Source organism: Biomphalaria glabrata, chromosome 3 (genome assembly GCF_947242115.1).
Source record: "Biomphalaria glabrata chromosome 3, xgBioGlab47.1, whole genome shotgun sequence".
In the NCBI taxonomy this organism is placed as follows: domain Eukaryota; kingdom Metazoa; phylum Mollusca; class Gastropoda; family Planorbidae; genus Biomphalaria; species Biomphalaria glabrata.
Window position 1 is genome coordinate 21,947,265 of NC_074713.1, and position 23,115 is coordinate 21,970,379.

At 32.9% G+C, this 23,115-nt stretch overlaps 1 protein-coding gene across 4 annotated transcripts; it reads right to left on the reverse strand.

Moving 5' to 3' along the window:
* Window positions 1-1,243: 1,243 nt before the first annotated feature.
* Window positions 1,244-22,820, reverse strand: LOC106069608 (zinc finger protein 106-like). 4 transcript variants are annotated; one of them, XM_056024135.1, is made up of 14 exons: window positions 22,780-22,820; window positions 22,117-22,318; window positions 16,842-16,904; window positions 12,613-12,713; window positions 9,925-9,952; window positions 7,560-7,900; window positions 6,661-6,765; window positions 6,380-6,556; window positions 5,997-6,185; window positions 5,311-5,373; window positions 4,375-4,497; window positions 3,623-3,697; window positions 2,500-2,571; window positions 1,244-1,956 (listed from the first exon to the last, which is right to left on the reverse strand). In XM_056024135.1, the coding sequence occupies exons 2-14, from the start codon at window positions 22,241-22,243 to the stop codon at window positions 1,855-1,857; spliced, it is 1,566 nt and encodes a 521-aa protein (XP_055880110.1). In that variant the 5' UTR covers window positions 22,244-22,318; window positions 22,780-22,820; the 3' UTR covers window positions 1,244-1,854. The 4 variants fall into 4 exon arrangements, with proteins under 4 accessions (XP_055880110.1, XP_013084768.2, XP_013084767.2 ...); XM_013229314.2 differs by lacking the exon at window positions 22,780-22,820 and having other exon boundaries at window positions 22,126-22,482; XM_013229313.2 differs by lacking the exon at window positions 22,780-22,820 and having other exon boundaries at window positions 22,117-22,482.
* Between the last annotated feature and the right edge of the window lie 295 nt (window positions 22,821-23,115).

A 23,115-nucleotide genomic window follows, 5' to 3' on the forward strand; every position in this document is an offset into this window, starting at 1 on the left:
TGTAGCCTTTTATTTGTTCCCAGCTCTAAGTTTCCTTGTATTTATCTCTTTTATCTGTAGGCAATGTAGCTGTTCGTTTTCGGTTCGTCGTTTTAGTTCTGCGGAGTGGTGATTATAAGAGAATTATAATTATCTTTTCGTTAAGGACTCAGGTCTTATACTCCGTTGTTAGACCCGAGTGTAGACATTGTGTTGGGTCGTAATTGATCGTGGCCAGTGTGGGTCCGTGTTGTCCATTCCATTTATTTATTTTTACGCTTTGCTGACCTTTTCAGTCTACGGACCAAATGTTTTGAACTTGCTCCGCTATCAAACTCAGAGCCCGACAACCTACATTCTTCACCACTTTCAAGACCAATCTGTTCAAAACTGTATTATCCGTTGTGTTTTCAGAGCGCCTTGTTTATCTACAGTTCTATACTATTAAAATGAAATATCGACTTATTTATTTTATATAATACAGACGTTACTTCAAAAAAGAAGATGATTACGTCCTGCGTCTTGCATATTAACCAATGACTTAAATTCTGTCAAGTCACTGGTTTTTCTGGATAGCTCAGGCAACCCATTCCATGCTCTAATAGCACTAGGGAAGAAGGAGTATGTGTACAAATTTGTCCTAGTATATGGGACGAGGAATGTGCCTTTATCTACAGTTCTATACTATTAAAATGAAATATCGACTTATTTATCTACAGTTCTATACAATTAAAATGGAATATCAGTCTTTAGTATTTTACAACTATTAATAAGGAAATGTTGAGAAATCGATGCACACTTTACAATTTATATGAATTATTTACTATATTATGATTCAATAAAATTTGTAATTTGATTTTTTTTTTTATCCCTCGAGTAAAAGATAATGTATGTAGACATTGAGACGCTACTGTTGACCTCTAGTTTTTATTCTTCATTGGGCTGCTTTTGTGTCTGCTAAAATTAATTTCGAGTACCCTCCCCTTAAACACCTTAAATATCAGTCAGGGATAGCAATCCAAATTCATGTAGTCCAAACTTCACATAAAAAAAAAACAAGAATTGTTTGAGTAACATACAGACTAAAAAATTGAGTCGAAACTAGTTATCCTGAGCATACTATTATGTAACATAAATATATTGATTGAATGTACTGCTGTATTTAACAGTTCAAACTGACATCAAAGCTGTGAGAGTCCACAGTTGCTTAGTCAACATCCAAGTTATTGATTATCTGTACATTAAGAACTAGCTCAATAAAACAGGCAGTTCAATGCAGATTTATTGTAGATAGTACAAAACAATAGGACATAATCCTCATCAACATTTACAAAATATTTGAATAATGCATACAGTTACATTAATATATCAGTTTTTAAAAATCTTAACCAATGGGTGACTTCAATATGTACATGCTGAGTTACAAAATCACAGTAAAATTTTTCATACCACAACTGTCAAAATCATTTCACAAGAAGAAGCTTTTCTAATAAATGATCATAATTTGAATATCAAATATTACACAAAAATACAGTCAATAAATCAAGTGCAATAGAAAAGTAAAAAAAAATAATCAGTTTTTCTGATAACATAAAGGAATGTATGGACAGAGCTTCAACTTGCCATGCTTAGAATCAAAGTGTGAGAGGGTGGTCCCACTGGAACAATATCATAGAAAAAATAAAAGACATTTTTTGTTAAAATAATATCATATTTCATTTTATATCATCTCTAGTTCTTTGTTGTAGTTTGTTTTCATTTCTGTGTTTCAGTATTTGCATGGCTAAGCTCTCCTGGCAGACAGAAAGTAATACTGTTGGGTCAAATCCATGAAGTAGAGTTGAGATAGTTTTAGAATTCAAATTTGTTTGTTTATTACACTGATTTTGTAGAAGTCAAGAGAGGAGTGCTGTGTTCTTCTGTTTCATGCCAGAAGAGATGCCATACATTACCAAAATTGAAGTTACAGCCAACTTTCTGAAGCAAAAAATACAAAAACAAAATTATAATACATTTATAAAGAGACACATTTTCTAGAAAGGTCTAACGTATTGTGTGTTATGTCTGACCTATTTTAAAGACATTATTGATGAATCTTTATTTCATTAACTCAAATCTTCAATTTAACAGGCTCCCACTCAGCTACCTGCCTAAACAACAATTTTGGGTGCATAAGAATAAAAAAAGTATTTTGGAAATCATACGTACAATTTTTTTTTTACAACTGGTTCTTTGAAAGTAAATATATGCTGATACAATCTAACATTAACAATTATTGATCTCTTAGTTCTGTTTCTAGATGGAAATAGGAGACTTCTTTCTTCAAGTAAAATACTGCTTCAATAACAGTTTTAACTCCTCCATCTGTATATAAATGTATAGCTTGAGATAAATATTGTTTTCTATACAATTCTTTCAATTTTATCGACTATTCTGATCTTTCAATGTTATTTCTCCTAAGTAGTACTGAGAGTTAAAAATAAAATTAATTGGTGCTGTTCAATTAATAGAACTTCTTACCTGGCAATAATTTTCTGCTGTATGATCTATTGCAACCCAATCAACTGTGCCTGTGGCATTGGCTGTAATTAACTATAAATACATCCACAAGTTTTAAATTAAGTCAAGTTAATGCATCATTTTTTTTTTTATGAAACATGTTTTTTTTTTTTAAATTATAATGTTCATTAAAAAGGAAGCAAACTTTGCAAGAGAAATGTTTGCCAGAAGGTGTGCCTTTTTGATTTATACTGTAAATATTGGCAGCATCTCCATTAAGCCAAAAGGTTCAACATGGGCACTTAAATGAAAAAATAATTATATTGGCCTACAAATCAAATCTCACATCTCAGCTTTTTTTTTTTTTTGACAGTATTGAGGAGCTTCTCTTATTTATCTGACAAACTGTGGCAAAGTATGTAGCTCACTACTCATAAATATGTGGAAAATCAGACAACCAGGATATACCAAAACCAGCACATAATAACTTGCAGGATGTGGAAATGTCTACAAAAGCTAGATTGTCCTTATAAGAGGATCAGCAAATGGAGATTTTTAGTTACATAAAACATTCTTTCTGTATATTGGAGAGGAATCCAAGCAAGCTCTATTTAACCCAGGATGGCTGCCTGGTCGTGAGGTTTGCGCGCTTGACTGTCGTTCGGATTTATCGATAGTCGAGAGTTCAAATCCTGCCCGCTCCCATCCCCCGTCGTCCTGCGGGAGGTTTGGACTAGGAAGTAAACTATCTTCAACTCTGAAGGAACATCCGAAACATGTAAAACAAACATTTAACAAACCCAATGAAATAGATTAAAATGACAGAAAAAAAAATACTAAGATCTGTGGAAGTCAGATCAACAATAACTTAACTTTCCACTGCATATAAGAGCAGATTAGAAAATGTTAAATGTAGCTACTAAAAAGAAAGATAAAAAGAAATGTTAAAAAGGTGAATAAGATGTCAAGAATAAAGTTGTTGCATTTGGATATTTTATCGAGACCAAAAGCTCCAGATCTAAAAGGTATGTAAATGTGTAAAAGATTAAGATCAACTCTAGATTACTTGAGGTCTCTAAAGGCAATTAATATGATTACTAGTAAAGAAAATGTAAAAAAAATATAAGAAAGAAATTTTTCATACCATATTTTTGTAGACTAAAATCTTACTAATGACTTTTCTATTAGCTCCATAGTAAACATGAGTTAATTTACCAGTCTGTAAAATAAAACAAAACATTAACTTAGCAAACTTATAAAAGACTTATTTAATAAACTTCACACACTACCACACAACTATTATGTATTTCAAATAAACTTTTGATTTATGTATATATAAATACCCATATGTCCTAAAGTAATTTGTAAAAAAAAACTTATGTTTTACTGCAGAGACATCCAGAGAAGGTCTATTTCTTTAGATAAACTGTAACAATGAATTAACACTAGCTTCATAATTTGGACTTAGCCTACATCTATTGCATAATCTTAATTCCTTATGTAAGTAAAAATGAAATGTATTGCTTGACAACGAAGAGAAGGTATAAATAAAAGAAAACTTTTAGTCAAATTTAAATAAAATATTATCCCTATGCATTGTATGATGCAGATAAGGCTGGCAATTATTCAAGGGCAAATGTCAAATGTTTTACATGTTTCAAATGTTCCTTCAGATTTTTCAAGATAATTAAATCCTAGTCCAAACCTCCCCCAAGATGATGGTGGATGGCAGCAGGCAGGGTTCAAACCCGGGACAATCTACACGACAGAATGTGTATATCAAAGGACCAGGCTGTCAAATGGTATAATATAATGAACATTTATTTAAACCATTAGTTATCATTATAAATGGATGCTTTCAGAGGACTGGGCCTCCCCCCCCCAATGGAAACTAACCTTCACATCATAACATCTTATAAGCCTATCTGAAGAAGCAGTGTACAAGAAGTCAGCATTATAGTGAATACAGTTGATTGATAACTTGTTGTTGGTGATGACATCATTTACCTTCTCTCCACTCTAGAAAAGAATACAATAATAGCAACACAATGCGTTCAAATGATACATCCATTACCTAATAGTACTGTATAGCTGCTTTTATAAATAACTATTTTTCCATTTGTTAACAAAATCTTAAAATACTTTGCTTTGGGACTAAGAGTTGATTTTTTTCTTTACTCTAAGTGAAAAAAAAATTATGAGTAATATAGCTTATTGATAAATTAATTTAGGCTAAAAAAAATAATCGATAAACAACAGAAGAACATTTTTGCTGTTGAATGAAAAAAAAACATTACTATCTAGCTTTAGATAAATAATTGGCCATAGTGAGCCAACTCTTCTCTTATTACAGCCATCAAATAATGATGTAGAAGCTTCAAATTGGTTAACCTTCTCATCTTGAGTTGTCTGTGACAAGATAAATGGATGGATCAGTAAGGCAGCCACAATAATGGCAACCTGTTTTCCTAGCCCATTCCTCTGCAAATATACTCATGCCAAGAAGATAAAGCACAACAGCATCTATTTTTATACTTGCACAGTGAAGTGTTGCACAATACCCTGGACATACAATGGTAGCCAATTTACATGTGACAAGCCCCCACCCAGCTCTAACGGGTACCTGAAATTAGTTGGGGAAAAGTAAAGGTGGTTGGTCATTGTGCTGGCCACATGACACCCTTGTTAACCATAGGCCACGAAACTGATGACCTTTACATCATCTGCCCTACAAGGTCTGAAAGGGGAACTTTACTTACTAAGTGAAATACAATCTACAAAGTTCTCTTGATTCAGAAATATTAAACTTCAAAAGTTTAGTGAAAAACTTACATAAATTTTGTGTGCTATAACTGTACTGTCTTCAGCAATACCATACAGCAACCTTTGTTTAACCTGAAGATAAGATTCACCAACTTTTATTTCTTAAAACAATAATAAAACCATTAATGTTATTAAATGTGAGTAAAAAAAAACTTATATCACTATAATTTTATGAAATAATGTAACAAAGTAATCATGTCAATCAGTATTTCAAAATACATCTATTTTATTTACTATAAGTTTTCCATGAAAGCTTGCATAATTCAACATATATATTATAAAGGATAAAATTTCATGGTTAAACATAATTGTCTTAAGAGCAGTTTCATGAATAAATGGTCTGTGAAACAGGAGTTTTAATCTCTTTGCCAGAAGCACAACATAAATTAAGAAATATCTACCCAAATGGGGGCAAAATGAGGCAACAGTGTCAAACATAAAATATGAATACTGCATATGATAAAATGAAAAAAAAATCAACAACATCCATATTTGTCACATTTTTTTGCTTGAACCAAGGAAAATAAACTTAATATCTCTATTCTACAATTGCTTGTTTTTGCCATTCTAGAAAGTAAAAAAACAACAAGAAAGTTTATTCATGTATCTTTTAGAAATACTTCTCAATAAGAGAACATTCAGGGAGAAAAGCAATGAGAGATGACTCATGTTAAGATAGATGAAAGAGTACTTACACATAAGTTAAATACTGATTGACTATGTCCCAACAGTGTGGTTATGACGGTCTTAGTGAGAGTACTGATTACAAGAACTTTGCCATCTCTGGTTAGGGCACACAACAGTCTTGGGGACGTCTCCTCAGGTGAGGTCAGACACATGATGGGCTGATCAGAACATTTATACTCTTCTTTTTTCTTATTTTTCTGCAACAAGATATTTACATTCTAATTCTCTTGCATAAGGTTTTATCAATACAGTTTAGTCATTAATTATAATACACATATTGGTTTGCAAATGCTTTTCTTTACAGTCTGTCCTTTTTTTTTTTCATAAGAAGATTGTATAAACTGTCTCTAGGACTTCCTTAAAAAAACAAATTGACATGTGAAGTACATACCACTATATTAATAACACTTATGTCTCCTGATGCAAGACCACAATAAACCAATGATGGGGCTATCAATAGCAAACAATTCACTGTGCTGGTCATGTCAAATGTAGAATTTTGAACATTAGTGTGCATACAACATTGGTCATGGTGATGGATATTTGGGCCCTCGTTCACAAGTGTGACCTGTTGAAACAATTCTTGACATCATCAAGATAATTCAAATAAAAATTTTCAGAATTAAACCAGTTCAAAATGTTTGTGTAATGTCTCTTGGGCAGAAAACTTACCTTGCAGAGTGATAACTGTCTTCCACTGCCAATGACAACTAAGCCTTGCAGTTCTGAAACCACCATGCACTGCAAATCTTGATTGGTGATTTTATGTACAGCTTTCTAAAATGACCAAAAAAAAAGTGCAAATTACTCTTTATTTCAGTTTACTTATTTAAGACATGAATTAAAAAAAACACTTTTATATAGTAGACATGCTTTTCTAATAAATTCAAACTAGAAATTAAGAAATGTTCTCCACTAAATTTAATGAAACATTATGTCATTTATTGTCTGAGTAAAAATAAAGGTAAACATAAGTAAGTTATTAACATAATAATGTTTACTTATGAAGTGCTACATGTGCAATAACAAAGCTGAGAGTTCTATCATTCTGCTGTGCCTTGATAACAATATTAGTTCAAGTTCCTGTGTTCTCTAAAAATAATATTATCTTTGGAATATGTCCCGCAATATACAAAACAAGGTCGCAATCATAAATGTAAAAGTAAAAAGTAAGGTACCCATTACAGACCTTGCAATCTATAGGGCAGATAATGTAAAGGTCATCTGTTTCTCTGGTCAACAGTTAAAATGGGGTCAAGTGGTTTTTACTTTCCCCAATTAATGTCAGGTTCTCATTAGAATTGGGTGGACTTGGGGGTGTCCTAAAAATTCAAAATATCTGCCTTCCCCAAGATTTGGACCTAAAACCTCCCGGTTTGGAAGCCAACTGCTTGACCATTTACTCACCATCAATGTAATGTACTCATTGCTATTTCATTTTTTGTTTCCAATTTCAAAGCTGTACAACTTTTCATTTTAATAACTTTTTAAAAAATTTACTCCAGCTGGCCAACTATTAATTTCAATAATTAAATTTGTTAATTAACTTTTGATAATTACATTTGCCTTACCTTTTTATACCCGTCAAGACTATAAACATGAACCCCATAGTTGCCATATGCCACATATAAATAAGAAGAGGCAACACAAACTTCTACCACTGGACCATAGTTGCCAGGGAAACAGCTAGTCCTGTCCAACTCTGGTCCAATAGTCTGTTGCTCCTCTGTTGAGAACTCTTGCTTTTCAATGTTGATATTTTCTATATTATAATTTGTTCGAAACTGTGATCTACTGCTTCTTCTACCCCTTTTAGAGGCTTGGCAACAAACTTCATTAGGCCATTGATTGATTTTTTTCGTTTTAAAAGTAAAATTTTGTGTTGTTAATTTAGTGTCTCTATTTAATTTTACTGAAAAAAAAATATATATGTAGTAGCCAAATTAAACTGAAATTTCTGTATTAAAAGGCAAAACAATAAACAAAAATTAGAAAAAATAAACATTTTCCATTAGAAAATGTTTACAAATTTGACTAAATATTAAGAATACATACATACAATCAACCAGCCCTTATGGATAGACTATTGAATAATTAGGAAACACAATGTCACCCAATCAAAGGGATCATGCAACAAAAGATCAGTGGTTATTTCTCTCAATAAAGGTAGGCTACTACAAAATAAGGTTTTGTACCACTGTGTCACGTATTAATTTAAAATATTAAATAATCTAAAATAAACTATGTCAAAGACGGGACTGCAGGTGTCGGAAATACCCATGGCATACGTCAATCAAGTAGCGTGACACCTCACAGGAAGTGAATTTGATTTGTTGAAGAAACTAATTTCATTGGTTAAGCCAAGTGTCAAATTGAAAGTTAGAAAAGGCACCATCGAGAACCTTGATCTGGATGTAAATCTTGTAAAGATAAGACGTATTTTAGTTTTGAGTTAGAATTTGTAGAGAACAGTCTTGTATTTGTATTAAATCTAGTAGTAAAACTGAATATTTTATTATTGAACTTTGAAACAAAGTTATAATCTGATACAGTTCTATTTCTGTACATAGTGAATCCAAGTTTTGAATTAAAGTTCTGTTTTTGAATTGAAAAGGATCTTCGTTTATTGAATCTCTAAGATAGTACTTAGATCTAGAGATATACATCTATAGAATCCTCGGCATCACAGTTACAAGATATCAGCGCCCCTGACGAATTCGGCAAAGATCAACAACAAGCTCAACTAAAAAGAGAGAAACTTACAAACAGTGACAGTCAAGCTCTTTAACTGTGATACACTGTATATTTTACTTGAATTTTATAGCTATGTAAAGTTCCATACCCCAAATGAATTTTCTTTATATTTTGGTGAAATGGACTGTTTATAATAGTCCAAATTCTGTTATCCAGATGATATTCACTTCGCTCCTAATTAATCTGAATAACTAACCCTCTACAGTATATACAATTCTAATAATAGGCCTATAGATCCAAACTTAGAAGAGGATGTACAAAATTTCCTAAATGTCTATTTATTTATTAAACTCTTTCATGAATAAGACCTACATGCAGATATACCCGCTGATGTACCTGTTAAAAATTGTCTAGACCAACTTTAATTTTAGAAGATAATATTTCAAAAAATTACCTAAAAAAATCTAGAAAATTCTAGTTTGGTGATATAGACCCATACTTTAATGACACCAGTTTAGACTAGAAGACCGGATCTAGTTTGAGAAATAGTATTGATATTGTGTATAGATAAAATATATTTGTCAAAAATTAATTTTAGCAGTCGAGCTAATGATTTCTACATTAGACAGTGTGCAAAATATTTCTGAATGTCTATTTGTTTATTTAATTTTTAACTGAATATATGCTGGAATTTGAACTCTAAACCAATTTAATTTTTAAGATGAGCTAGATATGCATAAATTGTTAAATTTCCAGGAAAACTGTTAGAGCCATTTTCAAGATCCATGTACGTACATACCCCCCACTCCAAAAGAGTTTGCTAGCTAATAAAAGGAATTGTAAAAAAAAATGTAAAAAAAAAATGAATATGACATAAATCTAATTTTTCTGGTTAGAAATTTGACTATTTTATAAGATTTTTCAGAATCTAACTAAAACGTATTAGTTTAATGCAGTGTTTCTCAAACAGTGGGGGGCACATCTTCTTCAAAAGAAGAGAGTGACGTCCTGATCAAAATTAGGGGTGAAGCTTGTTAAAAGGGATCAAATAAAATAACCTATTAATCCTTTTTGACATGCTCTTCTTAAGAAAAAGGAATCTGAAGCTTAGAACACAGGAAAACACTTGGCTCCCTCAGACCCTCTTACTGCCTGGAGAGGAAAACTGCTGCCACTGGTAAAAGTTTGAGAAACATGGTTTAATTTATTGATTAACTAAGCGAAATTTTTATAATTACTTACAGAATTTGTCTATTTCGGTAGGTGATCTCTAAAAAAAAAAAAAATCATTTAGGTTGAATCTTTTTTCCTAATACATGTATTTATATCTAAACATACATTAAATTACATAGATATGACAAAATAAACTTTAATTGGACTTTTAAAAGAAACATATTTCCTTTTTTTTTAACTAGTTCAACTGAACTCAAAACAATTCTAATTAATATAGAACTCTTATAATGCACAAGTGACTTTTAGAAGTCTTCTAAAACTTTCTGAAATCATCTAGAATCAGAATGATTTTAAATAAACTGTTAAACTTGGGGGAGCTTTCAACACTCTCCCACGTCCCTTACTACCTGGTGTGTAACTTGCATCCATTTCATTACTAACTCCAGAAAGAACCATAAGACTTGAAAGTTATCAACAAAAGATGACTTAACAGACTAGCTTTAAAGAACATTCTTTACATTTGTAATGACTCTCACTACCTAGGCTCTCTGCAACACATGACACAACCAACTCAAAGTACTTGACAACTCAAGGCTCCAATAAACATAACACTTTAACGTCCAATAAATCAGAGTCAATACTCTACAATTGGCAACATGTAACACTGACTGTACAAATGCTTCACCATTAATAAACTGTACTGCCGTATTAACTCTGTACCACTGTATCAATCTCTACTGGCCTCTCAGTCTCGTCCTGTATTTGTACTGGCTCTCTGTCTCGTCCCGGGTTTGTACTGGCTTCTCTGTCTCATCCTGGATTTGTACTGGCTTCTCTGTCTCGTCCTGGCTTCTCTGTCTTGTCCCGGATTTGTACTGGCTTCTCTGTCTTGTCCTGGATTTGTACTAACTTCTCTGTCTCGTACAAGATTTGTACTGGTTTCTCTGTCTCGTCCCAGATTTGTACTGGCTTCTCTGTCTCGTCCCGGATTTGTACTGGCTTCTCTGTCTTGTACCGGATTTGTACTGGCTTCTCTGTCTCGTCCCGGATTTGTACTGGCTTCTCTGTCTTGAAGTGACTTCACACTGGACTCGTGACTTTCTCTAATACTCAAACCTGATATCGCTCGACCCTTATGTATGAAAATATAATATCCAACATGACTGGCATGAGAATTGTTCACAAATCTTTCCCAAAACGTTGCTGCATCACCACTCATCAAGGTTGACTGGTCATCTAGCCCTGGCCTGGATAATTTGTGTCAGCTGATTATACACACACACAATTACAGTGATCTGCATTACCACCAGAGTTATAACAATATATATAAACTTTCAAAACATATTATAAATATATATGAACGAAAAAAACAGAATATTGTTAAAAGTATATTTCTTTAAGTTTCATTTTATTACATTTTTAAAACAATTGAAGACCCCCAGGTGGTCTAGCTTGGGAAGAGGGGTCAACATTTTTTTCTTTTTCCTTTTTTTCAAGATTCATTAACTTATTAATTGCTTTATTACAATTACCAGCAGATATAGAGTTCTAGTTTTGTAAAATAAAAATTCATTATATAGCCATGATGCAAAGATTTTAATTTTGTATTCTTAAACAAAAATATTTTATACAAGAAAAATATAAATTCTTTTTTAAAAAACAAAGCTTATATTAAGTGTAATGGTATCAATTAGTTTGGATCAGTCATAATTAAATATGCAATAGATCTTGTCCAACAATAATAAATCTGTGCGATTAGAAATATTTGTACTAATTGTTTTTGTTTCACGCAATTTCATGCTTTTAGCTTTCTCAATACACTATCACTTGTCTGAACCAGTTAAAAAAAGGGCTTAAGCCTCCTCAAGCCAATATGCTAACCACTGTGCCAGGGAAGTGCTTATGAATATAGAAGTTTTTTATCACAGGCAAAATAGTTAACTTATTGTACCTTATTGCACTTAGGTGAATTTTGTGAATACAGAGCATGAAAATGTAAATACTGAACATGAGTTAGGTATGACCAGAATTAAGATCAGATGAGAGATTGAGAGTTTTAGTGAGTTGAAGAGTTTTAGTTGAACATTTTAAAATATGTAAGAAGACGTCAAGTACAGTAGTGGTAGCAAGTTATTCTAGCAAATTTTATTAAATTTTATTGAATTGAAGAAGCAAGTAGTTGTACTGATGAAACAAGTTTATGTGAAGTCAAGTAGTGGACTAAGTGATATGAATCAAGGAGTGGACTAAGTGATATGAATCAAGTAGTGGACTAAGTGATATGAATCAAGGAGTGGACTAAGTGATATGAATGTATCATATGTGAAGACTAGAAAGTTTATATTTATCTAATATATTCAGGGAAGTTGGAAACATCATATTTTATCACATTCGCAAGTAGTTCCCGATTCCTGAAATTGTCGTTAGTCCAGTCTCAATACTGTAATGCTGCTTATGAATGACATGCCTTGGAGCCTTAGAGTAATATGCCAACAAACATCCAACAAATTAATGTCATGATAATAAGCATCATAACATTAAACTTGTAAATGGTTTCAGAAGTTATCTATTGTTTGTTTCAAACTTTTAAGCAAAGCATAAAGGGGACTAATTTAAGCTTTGTAAATATATATATATGTTAGTTTCCTTGATAAACTAGATATGTGAGTATTAGTAATATAGCAGTAATATAGCAACACAGAAGGTAAAAAAAAAATCATTTAACAACAGTAGTAAAATTAAAGAAAAAAAGCTTACAAATTTCTCTCCTGAAGGTGAAAAATAGTAGACATCAGCTGCTGGTGTTTTACGTTTGTTGGAGCCTTGTGTTCTTCTGTAAACTATTTCTCTTCTCCAACCTGAAATCAATCCAAACCTTTTTTTAAATTATAAATTAAAACTAAGCAAAATATAACAACCAGCATTCAAATTTAGTAACACAAGAAGGTAAACTTCATTTTTTAACACCACATTCTCCATAAAAACAAGCATATTATCATAAAATGTGGGATATGTGGTTGAGATGCCTAAACTGCTTGGCTACTTTCAAGGGCCTTTTAATTTAAATCCTGAGATGTTTTTTGCTGAAGGCCTAATGGCAGCACATAAACCTTCTAAAAGATATCCCCTCCCGGCAACAAAAAAAAAATTTGACCCTAGCTCACTGAACATGCTAAACATGAAAGACAAGCTATCAAAAGCTATCCAAAAGCAATATAAAAAAACACATCAAAATGCAATTTATCATTCTGACAATAGCATACACTCCATGTTAGATCTAAGCTAGAAGATTTAACCTAGTCCTCTTTTCTGTGTGACATCATATTCAGCTTGATTTCAGCTTTGTAAGGTCACATCTTTTGTAGTTTGAAGAATGTTTTGATTGATTAAACTATTTTTCATCCAAATTAAAAAAAAAAACAGTTGAAAATTATATGGTTGTGAAAGTTGGAAACTAAACGATGAGGCTGAAAGACGTATTCAAGTGTTTGAGAGTAAATACTTTAGAAAAAATGTTGGGTACCAGACATCAATAAAAAAAAAATAATAATAACAATAATCTTTATTGTCTGTAATAAGGAAATTTGTCTTACAATTTGTGCATTACACCAAACAACAGACTAATGTGTTTGTACTTTTACAATTCAACACATTCCTCCACATCCAACACCCAGGTTAGGAATAGCTGACTTATATGTAACCATTCAATACTATGAACCATTTTTAATTTCCCTCTAAAAATAATGTTTACCCTTCCCTAAGCCTAGGGCCAGCCTTAGCCACTAGCAAACTAGGCAGCTGCTTAGAGTCGCATAGTTTAGACAAGTGTCTTTTGCTTTCCCCCTTTTTTTTTTTATCCTCTACTCGTATTACTTGTATGGGGCAAGAGTGCCTTGTATTTTTGTTTTGAATTTTTTTTGCTATATCACAAAGTCCTGTGACATTTATTTGTCATTCTTTGTCATGAGGCAGTTCACCCTCTGAATTTGGTTGAAACGGACAGTGTGTTAAAAGGTTATTAGTCTGTACTAGCTTCTTGGACTTGTTATTCAGTAGGATTTTCGGACCCCAGTTTAGGGTGAGTTATTCGTTTGTGATATCTATTATTGTATGTTGTATGAGGTTGTCACTATTTCTAGTTTTAGAGTATAAGTTGAGTTTTGTGTTTTTTTCATTTATAGGGTGCCAGTGTTGGAGTTGTATGTACTGAGCTCGATTCTATGCCAGTGTGGGTGTTGCTTTGTCATCTTAGAAATACATATATACTACAGTTTTGAGTGCCATTGTCAGATTGGCGATCATCAACGGCGTTGAGTGTCAGGCCGTTACACATCATTGGTACCAGTGGGGATCAGCTAAGTTCTAACTTTATTATTACCGATGTTGTGACGTCAATTGGTAGCAGTAGTAAGGTGCTTACGTGAATTATTGAATAATATCTATCTATATATATTTGATATATATCTATTATCTATTCATCATTTTATTATTCTCATTGTACATATACATATATCAGTATTATGCAATTAAATTTCCTTTTTAGCGCCCCCTGAAATTAGTTTTGTACGAAATGTCTGTCCGTCTGACCGTCTGTCCCGTTTAGATCTCGTAAACTAGAAAAGATATTGAAAATCCGACATCACAATATTTTAGACCATTCAAAGTTCTCATGCAACGGCTACTTTTTTTTTTCTGAAAGTGAAAAATCTAATTTTTAAAATCAGTTATGCAAGCAGTTTTTTAAAGAGAAAAAGCTAATTAGTATGCCTTATAAGTTAGACCTAATTTAAAACGAATAGTAATCTTGTAAACTTCATTTTCCTGAACTTTTTTTTATATTGCAGAAATTTTTTTTTTTTTTTTTTTTTTTGAGGATTCGAATAAGAGATTATGCCTTTTCAAAATAATTAAATCAATTATAAAACATCAGTTAGGCCAGGGGAGGCGCAGTGGCTGAGTGGTAAAGCGCTTGGCTTCCGAACCAGGGGTCGCGGGTTCAAATCCTGGTGAAGGCTGGGATTTTCAACTTTGGAATCTTTGGGCGCCTCTGAGTCCACTCAGCTCTAATGGATACCTGACATTAGTTGGGGAAAAGTAAAGGCGGTTGGTCGTTGTGCTGGCTACATGACACCCTAGTTAACCATAGGCCACAAAAACAGATGAACTTTACATCATCTGCCCTATAGACCACAAGGTCTGAAAGGGGAACTAGTTAGGCCAGGTTCACATCTAACTTTACATTCACTTTCACCTATCCTTTGATCTGCGGGACCGTTGGGGCACTACACAAGATCTGTTAACCTTCTTTCTCCATTCTATCTCTCATTTGTCTTTGATATAATTTCATTTGAATGTTCTTTCTGAAAATATTGAAGACTGCCTGGGTGGACCACTTCGGGGGCCGATTTTGAGTTTGTGTTTCCACACAAACTGTCTTTCGTAACCTTGTTTTTTTGTTATTTAAACTATCCACATAGTTGGTTACTCTATGTACGACTGTGTGTGAATGATGTTCTTGTCAGGTTGAACCTCGGGAACTTAATTGTGTACAGCTAGTTAACAACACAAACAACTCCTAAACCTGACACTTAGGGCCTCCCATTGGTCTCAAAACAATTTTTTAGAGAAGAAATAGCGAAATTTGTGCCCATTGTTATTGTTGAAGTACACTTAGTTACGTTTTAAATAAATTGTGTAATAATATTTTTTTGCTGTTTATTATTATTTTTCTATTTCAATTGGGGCCATCCAATTCAGTTCCCCTAGGGCCTCTAATTATCTAAGGCAGGCCCTGCTATGCCCATATAGTTAACCTATTTTACATACTCATTCTATCATGTTCTTCAACTCGCTTTCTCCTTTCTCTCCAATAGCTTAGTGTCACAATCATCAATTGTGGATGTCAGATGTCAAGATCTATGAAGATGCTATGATAGATGTCAGGTTGAAGATTATCTTGATCTATATCACACCATCAATGATCGTGATTGCAGAGGATCTTGAAATTGTCTTTTAATAAGATGATCGTATAGAAGTAGCTAGATCTAGTTGATAATACGATCATTCAGAATGTTGCCAGTTGATAAGAGGATCATCTAAAAGTTGCCAATCTCTAAGTCGATCTAAGTATGTTACTATATTCACTGAAGAAACTTCTCTTTGTCTAAAACAATTACTTTAATTCAGAACTTGAAAAAGCTATTCACAAATAATTACAATGGTTAATGTACTTGAATAAAATAACTGATCTACACAATAATATAATTGAGTTCTAATACAAAACTCTAGTACATGTTCTCACTAACACGTTCCATACAAGACTGACCAAAAATCTAGAACCTTTCCCACGGGTATAGCGTTGTCACGTGTCTAACAACTCTACACTGCAAGGCCAACCAATAAATGCAGCTCAATGTACAACAATTAATATTTCAAAACCAATCACATTTATTCTGAACATGATCCTGTCGCATGATAGAAAATTCCCCGAGGTAGCTCAAGTTCTGCTGACGAGCTAAATATAGATACTGTGTACGTGACACTTAGCTACTTGGTTTAATATCTCCTATAGCCCTTGAGAGAATGATGCCTTTGGAAGTAATAAAGCTTGTTCAAAAAAAGGGAATCTTTCTGTAAAAGGGAAGGTGTATACTGACCAGTCAATGTTTTTAGTTATCTAAACTTCAGCAAAAATTTGGTGAGAAGGATTATTACCATTAGCTATTAACATTTAATTTTTTACTTTCAAATGTCAACAAAATGGTTAGATGTTTAATTTAATTTTAACAATAACAGGAAACTTGAATCAATATCTGTTACTATCCTCTATCCTCCAGAAAGCCAATTGTAGATGAACCAATAGTCAGTGAACCATTTGTCTGGTGAACCATCTGTTAATGTAACTGCTATATGGGAATAATTTATTGTGGCTCCATAAAAAGTTTGAGAAACACATATATGCGTAAGCTCGAAAAGACAAAACTCACCAAAGGAAAATGGTATGCTCCAAGAATCAGATCGTTGCAAGTCTTCAAAAGATCTTTTTGGGTCTGAAATGAAGCAAAAAGTAGCATATATATATAAATGTCATATGAACTTAACTTTAAAAAATAAATGCTCAGCAAACATAGCTCTACTTCAGTCAGGATTTTAACTCAAGCATCATATTTAGGTGGCCCAGCCATAGCCAAGTGGTTCTAGCCTCTCAGCCACACATCCTTCTCTAAGAGTAGGTAGCCTGGTAGTAATATAAACACCTTACTTAGTGGGGTAGACACTGTTATATTGCATTATACATAGCTGTGTTAGTGTGGTTAGTCAATCCACCCTAGATAAGTAGATCTATGATTATAGACTATAGCTAGTCAGTTACATCAGTGGTTTTCAAACTGTGGTCAGCAGATGCCCAGGGGTCCGCAGAAAGATAAAAATTGTAAAAAAAAAATTATTAACTTATTCACTAAATAATCAGAAATTTTGATAATAATCAACTCACCCCTCACTACTGTTTAATGTCTATTACGGACTATTCTATCACAACCTAAAGTTCTAAACAAAAGATTTGAAGACATTATTCACTTGATGAAATGTCTGTATTATATAAGATAAGATAAGGATATTCCTGACTGGGCATTGATCCCAATTGCATATGAATCCATATTAATACAGAAGCAGCTTATTGAATATCCACAAGTGAGGAACATGAAACAATGTTTGAAAAAGGATACCACAAATTCTGGTTACAAAACAGATTCCAATTTGATATCCTGCATTATTGATCATTAAACAGAAGTTGTTGACTGCTTTTCTGACATCTCATTTCATACAACGTTGAATCAATGCTGTAATGAGCCTCATCACAAATAAAAGAAACCAACTAGAAATTTGTGCAGGTTGAAATTTGCAGTTTCTACTTACAAACATTAGGCTGCACATAAAATCTCATCAACCCCATCAAAGTCATTAATTTTTTTAAAATTTAATATGACAAAAGTTGCAATCCTTCAAATAAAATGTTTTTTGTTTTTTTTTTACATCTGTAACGTATATACCTTGCATTTTTGTAGACTTTTCACTAAGGTGTCCGTGGGCAAATTTTGACTATATAAAGGTGTCCCCGGATAAAAAAGAGTTTGAGAACCACTGAGTTATATGATCTAAATAAAGTTGATGTTTCGGGAGTAAAAGCTAATGAAAAAAGGACTTTGTTCTGATGTTGCAGATCAAAAGTGGTTTTAACTATATGTAATTGCAATAGTGCAATCATTACAATATTGCATTTTAAATCTGAAAAAAAAAAAAAAAAAAGATTAGTGGTACCGTATTTAAATTGGTCCAATCTTCTCTCAGCCGTACTGATGATGCTCTGGCATCTTCATCAAGATAGCATTTTCTTACATATTCATATTTGCACTTAATAATTAAATTCTTAAAAGTGTTTCCAACTATATGCATTTTAAATGATCATAAGTTATTCACTGGAAGCATAGTGGCAGAGTTGTAAAGCGCTTGGCTTCTGAACTTAGGGGTCCTGGGTTCAAATCCTGGTGAAAAATGGGATTTTTTATTTTGGGATCTTTTGGGCACCTCTGAGTCTAATGGGTACCTGACATTAGTAGGGGAAAAATAAATGCGGTTGATCATAGTACTGGCCACGACACCCTTGTTAACTGTGGGCAACAGCAACAGATGACCTTTACATCATCTGCCCCATAAAACACAAGGTCCAAAAGGGGTACTTATTTTATTTAAGTTTAAGGCATTCACTGCAGAGAATAAACCTTCCAGTAAAGATTTTGTTTCAGGTATATTCTAAACAAAAGCTCAACCATCTTTTGTATTTCTCCATATGGCAAAACATTAAAGTAAAATTTCAACCCATTACTCAGCAATCCAATCTGAAATTTTGTCTGAGGAAGCAATTAGCTCAAACAGAAAGTTTTAATCCAAGTGCAGGCTTTTTGAAACATTTTCCCAAGACAAAACATCTTTCAGTGCAATCCACCTGATAGCATTGTCAGGAATTTATTTCAGAGTTGTGTTGTTAACACTATCAGACATTTGCCTCTCAAAGTAAGTTAACATCTGCAAATGCACCTCTAAGGTAACACTGAAGAAACACAGTTTTGAATACTTTTCTTTTTTTTAGAGTTTAATTAAAAACAAATCATATCATATAAGTAAGAGAACATTTTGACTGATAAAAGTTATCAAAGAACAGCGTACAATCAAATGACTAATGACCAATGACCCTAATATCATTTTTATTTAATAATATCCCATATAGATTTTTCTCGATGAATATGTCATTCTTCATGTTGACTTTATATAAACCATGTAATATTATAATTATATTGTAGTAAATCCAAGGCAAGCACTCAATGAAAGGAGAGATAATAATAGATGATGTCTATATTTACAGTTATAAAATAAACAGTGAGACATGGACTTCAACTATCAAGTCACAGGGAGTCTTGTCTTAAGTCTATTTAGACCTGAACACTAGTATAGACCACCGACACACTTCCCAATGTCACTACACAATAGAGTTCACAGGTAGCACAAAGGATGACTCTTAGTCCCACATAGCCGGATCTAAAACAGTCCTTCTCCTAGAATCAATGTCGTCTATTCCTTGCGTTGATCAGTGTGCTGGTGCCCACCATCAGTGGTGTCAGCGCAGGAGCGAGGTTATAACATTTCCCCCTTATTAGCACTGTTCGTCCGAAAAAGACAATCAAGGAATCCAAATAAGTCATGTACATTTCAACCAATTCACCAGAAATAGTTTCACCTTTCAGCAAGGAAAATGAGAAAAACCTGATTTCACTTGCTCGCCTCGAGAAATGGAATAGCTTTGTTTGAAAAGATTTAAGATGCACATACATTTCATGTGCAAACATGTTGCAATGCTTCTGATGATAAACATGAACTCTTCATTTGAAATATTGATAACAAAGTCAAGGTCAATGTCCTTCAAGGAACCTAACAATTTCTTCCTTGAGATTCCATGATACTACTGTTACCTACATTGGAATGTTTTGTTCACAAATTTTCAAGTAATTTTTGGACCGTCATTAGATAATTGGTGGCCCTAGGCGAAGTGAATTTGGTGGCCCCAAATAAAATAGAAAAATAAAAATTAACAGCAAAAAAAACTAAAAGTATGCAATTTATTAAAAACCTAGTGTACTTCAACAATAACATTGAGAGAGGTAAAATAGTAATATCTAGTGCAAGGCCCCCAACAATCGTAGTCCCTAGGTAGATGCATAGTTTGCCTATGCCTAAGGCCGGCCCTATGCCATAAATGTTTATTTTTGAAGTACTGATTGATATTTGATATTCAATGCAACTTTGTGTAAACTTTCCCGTTATATGTTTATGGTTGGGATATTGTTCTTTATTTTATAAAAAAATCTGTTTTTCTGTCAAAGCACGGTCTCCAATATTTGTTACCCTTGTCATCTTGTACAAACCAACCCAACACTTTCAATACACTTTTTCATAGCATTGAATAAGTACTGGCCCTAACTTGTGTCTTTGACTGAATTTTTCGATCTATTGCCATTTAAAATCTTCATTTACTTTAAACTTTTTAGAATGGCATTTAGAGACAAAGTTTCTTAAGCCTCTCTTCATTTAAAGTGATAAGAATGAAAAGTTTCAATAATTTCTATACATATTTACCATTAAAATAATGTATTTTTAATATTATAATTTGCATATTTTTATATTTTTTTATGTGGGCACACCTTATGTCCGGAGGCTTCATAAAACACTTCGGCTGGCCGCATGTGGCTTGTGGGACATAATATGCCCACCCAGGATCTAGATAATAGTCGAGAATCTAGACTAACTGCTGAGAATAGAATCTAGATATATAAGGAGGTTCTTATATTTTGGACACTCCATCGAATTCTCCTTCAATGAACGGGTCACTTTTTTTTTGTTTGTAATTCATTTGTTTTTATGTTTGGAGCAAAAATCAACGTTTCGGGACTGCGCATGTCCAATTTTAGATAAGTTCCAGTAATTTTGTTCCGTTTTTCCAAAGCAGATGGCAGTTTTTTAGATTCTCTGTAACCATGTATGTAAAGCTGTTGTTTTAACCTCCCCCGGCAATTCATACCCATATAAGGGATGAAGGCTATATTATGAGCCTGTTTGATCGTAGGCTGATGGGCATATCAAAATAAGCTTCCAAACATCTTTAGAAAGACATTCCAATCACATTTATACCGTTAGCTGTTAAATAAAATTTAATAAGGGGGTGTACAACAAATAATAATGAATTCAGCTCATTCTCCTTCCTTGGACACAGCAAAATCGTAATAAGAAATATTATTGGGATGAATAAATCTATGATTTTTTCAATGAATAAGCATGACCTAGATCGAGATATCTATAATATATAATTTATGAATGAAAGAAAAGTGCAGGCTGCTAATTTGAAGCCAGAGACCATGCCCACTGCAGGTGATCACTCCAGATGAGCTGGCAGTGAGGAGAGGTATATACACTAAGCGTTTAGTGTCACAAACTATCAAACAGGCAGTGGAGGGAAGTGGGATAGAGTCATGAAAAGAATTATAAGCATCTATGGGAGGGAGGGGAGTGTTAATGTGTCACAAAACTAACATCCAAATTATGAAAACAAGAAGAGGGTCCTTGGATGGGAATTAAAAGAAAGACAGAGGAAATACATGTAGCCAATGTAGCCTATTACCCCTAGTTGAAAATATTTATATATATATAGAGTTAGAGAGAGAGTATATGAGGAAATAGACTATAAATACATATTGCAAAAGTGAATCTACTTCTTTTAATACAATCTAAAAAAAAATTAAGTAACACAGATATAATTTATTAGCAATTACATAGTGGTGTACAATGATGGTGCTCACTGTCCAAGTGAGGAGAAAGTCCAAAAACTGCGTTCAATATAGGAGCATGAAGTGACCTATTTTATTTTAAAATAAAATCTTGACTATGAGTGGTAATTCAAAGGAATACAGCTATTTTTATAGTCCTTTGGTTGCAGAATAAGAATCTGCTTTCAGTTTTTTTGTAAGTTAAACCTTTACCAAATAAAAAAATAAAATAAAAATTTGACCTAGTTCTCGTAAGTCGGTGTTCAGATATAAGAATCTACTAATCTATATATATATAGATTCTTGACAATCTTGATCTAGATAAGAGATCAGATATAATTTAAAGAAAAAAGATATTTTAAACTTTTTTGATAATTTTCTCACTTACTGAACTTACTCGCCTTAAGTGCCATAACCGTCGCAGTGTTCGTCGACTCTGTCTCTGCCATTTCAAATTTAATCATCTCTGTCTCTGACCACTCTGATCTGGAATCTGAATCTCGTCTGTAACTCATTTCTGACTCAGTCACACTCAGTGACTGTATCTCTACTCTTGATCTGATTCTATTCTAAATTACTAGATCTAGAGTCTAGAAATAGAATAGATTCTTATTATAAATTCTGAATTAAAACTCATCTACTCTGAGTACTCATATGATGATGATGATATATATATTAAAAATATTATTATAAATTATAGAATAATAGATCAGGATCTAGAATTCTAGATCTAGACAATCTAGATTCTAGATCTAGGTCTAGTCCTAGATCATAGATTATGATAATGATAGATCTAATTATTATAGTTATAGTTAATAATATAGTTTATACTATAGCGCTGGTGTCTAGAATCTAGTAGTAGTAGATCTAATATGATCTATCATTAATCTATGGATTAGATTAGAAGAGAATAGTATAAATTGTATAGAGAGTCTAGATCTAGATCTAGAGTCAAGATATGGAATAGATTTTATAGATCTTGTGTATAATGATGATTTTGAATCTGGGTCTAGAGTCTAGATCTAGATTCTAATCTAGAGCGTGTATTTACTATTTTAAAAAAGGTAGATCAACTTTTCTGTTAGAGTTACCTGTACCTTTTACTACCTTTGCAAAAAGAGATTAGACTATAGTCATGAAATAGACACTAAAACAGCAATGTCTATGAGTATGACTTTAAATGACTATGTCATTATGGATATTCCATTTAGAATTTAGATTCTCTATCTACTCTATGTCTGGGCTTTATATGGGCGTAGCCATGGAAGGTTTTTTTGGGGTTCAACACCCTCCTCCCGAAATAAAATGGAATTTGGTGACTCGGTGACTGATTTTTAGCGCCCCCGAAAGGGGCAAAAAGACGCTATTAGTTTTGTGTGGCCTGTCT

Bases quoted from the DNA above. Each gene is read 5' to 3' on its own strand.
- LOC106069608 (XM_056024135.1), bottom strand. From the start codon at position 22,243: ATGAGTTACAGACGAGATTCAGATTCCAGATCAGAGTGGTCAGAGACA. The intron at 6,186-6,379 runs GTATGTACTTCA...ATCTTGTTGCAG, and splicing joins TAAGTGTTATTAATATAGTG to AAAAATAAGAAAAAAGAAGA. The intron at 5,374-5,996 runs GTAAGTACTCTT...TCTTATCTTCAG, and splicing joins AATCAGTATTTAACTTATGT to GTTAAACAAAGGTTGCTGTA.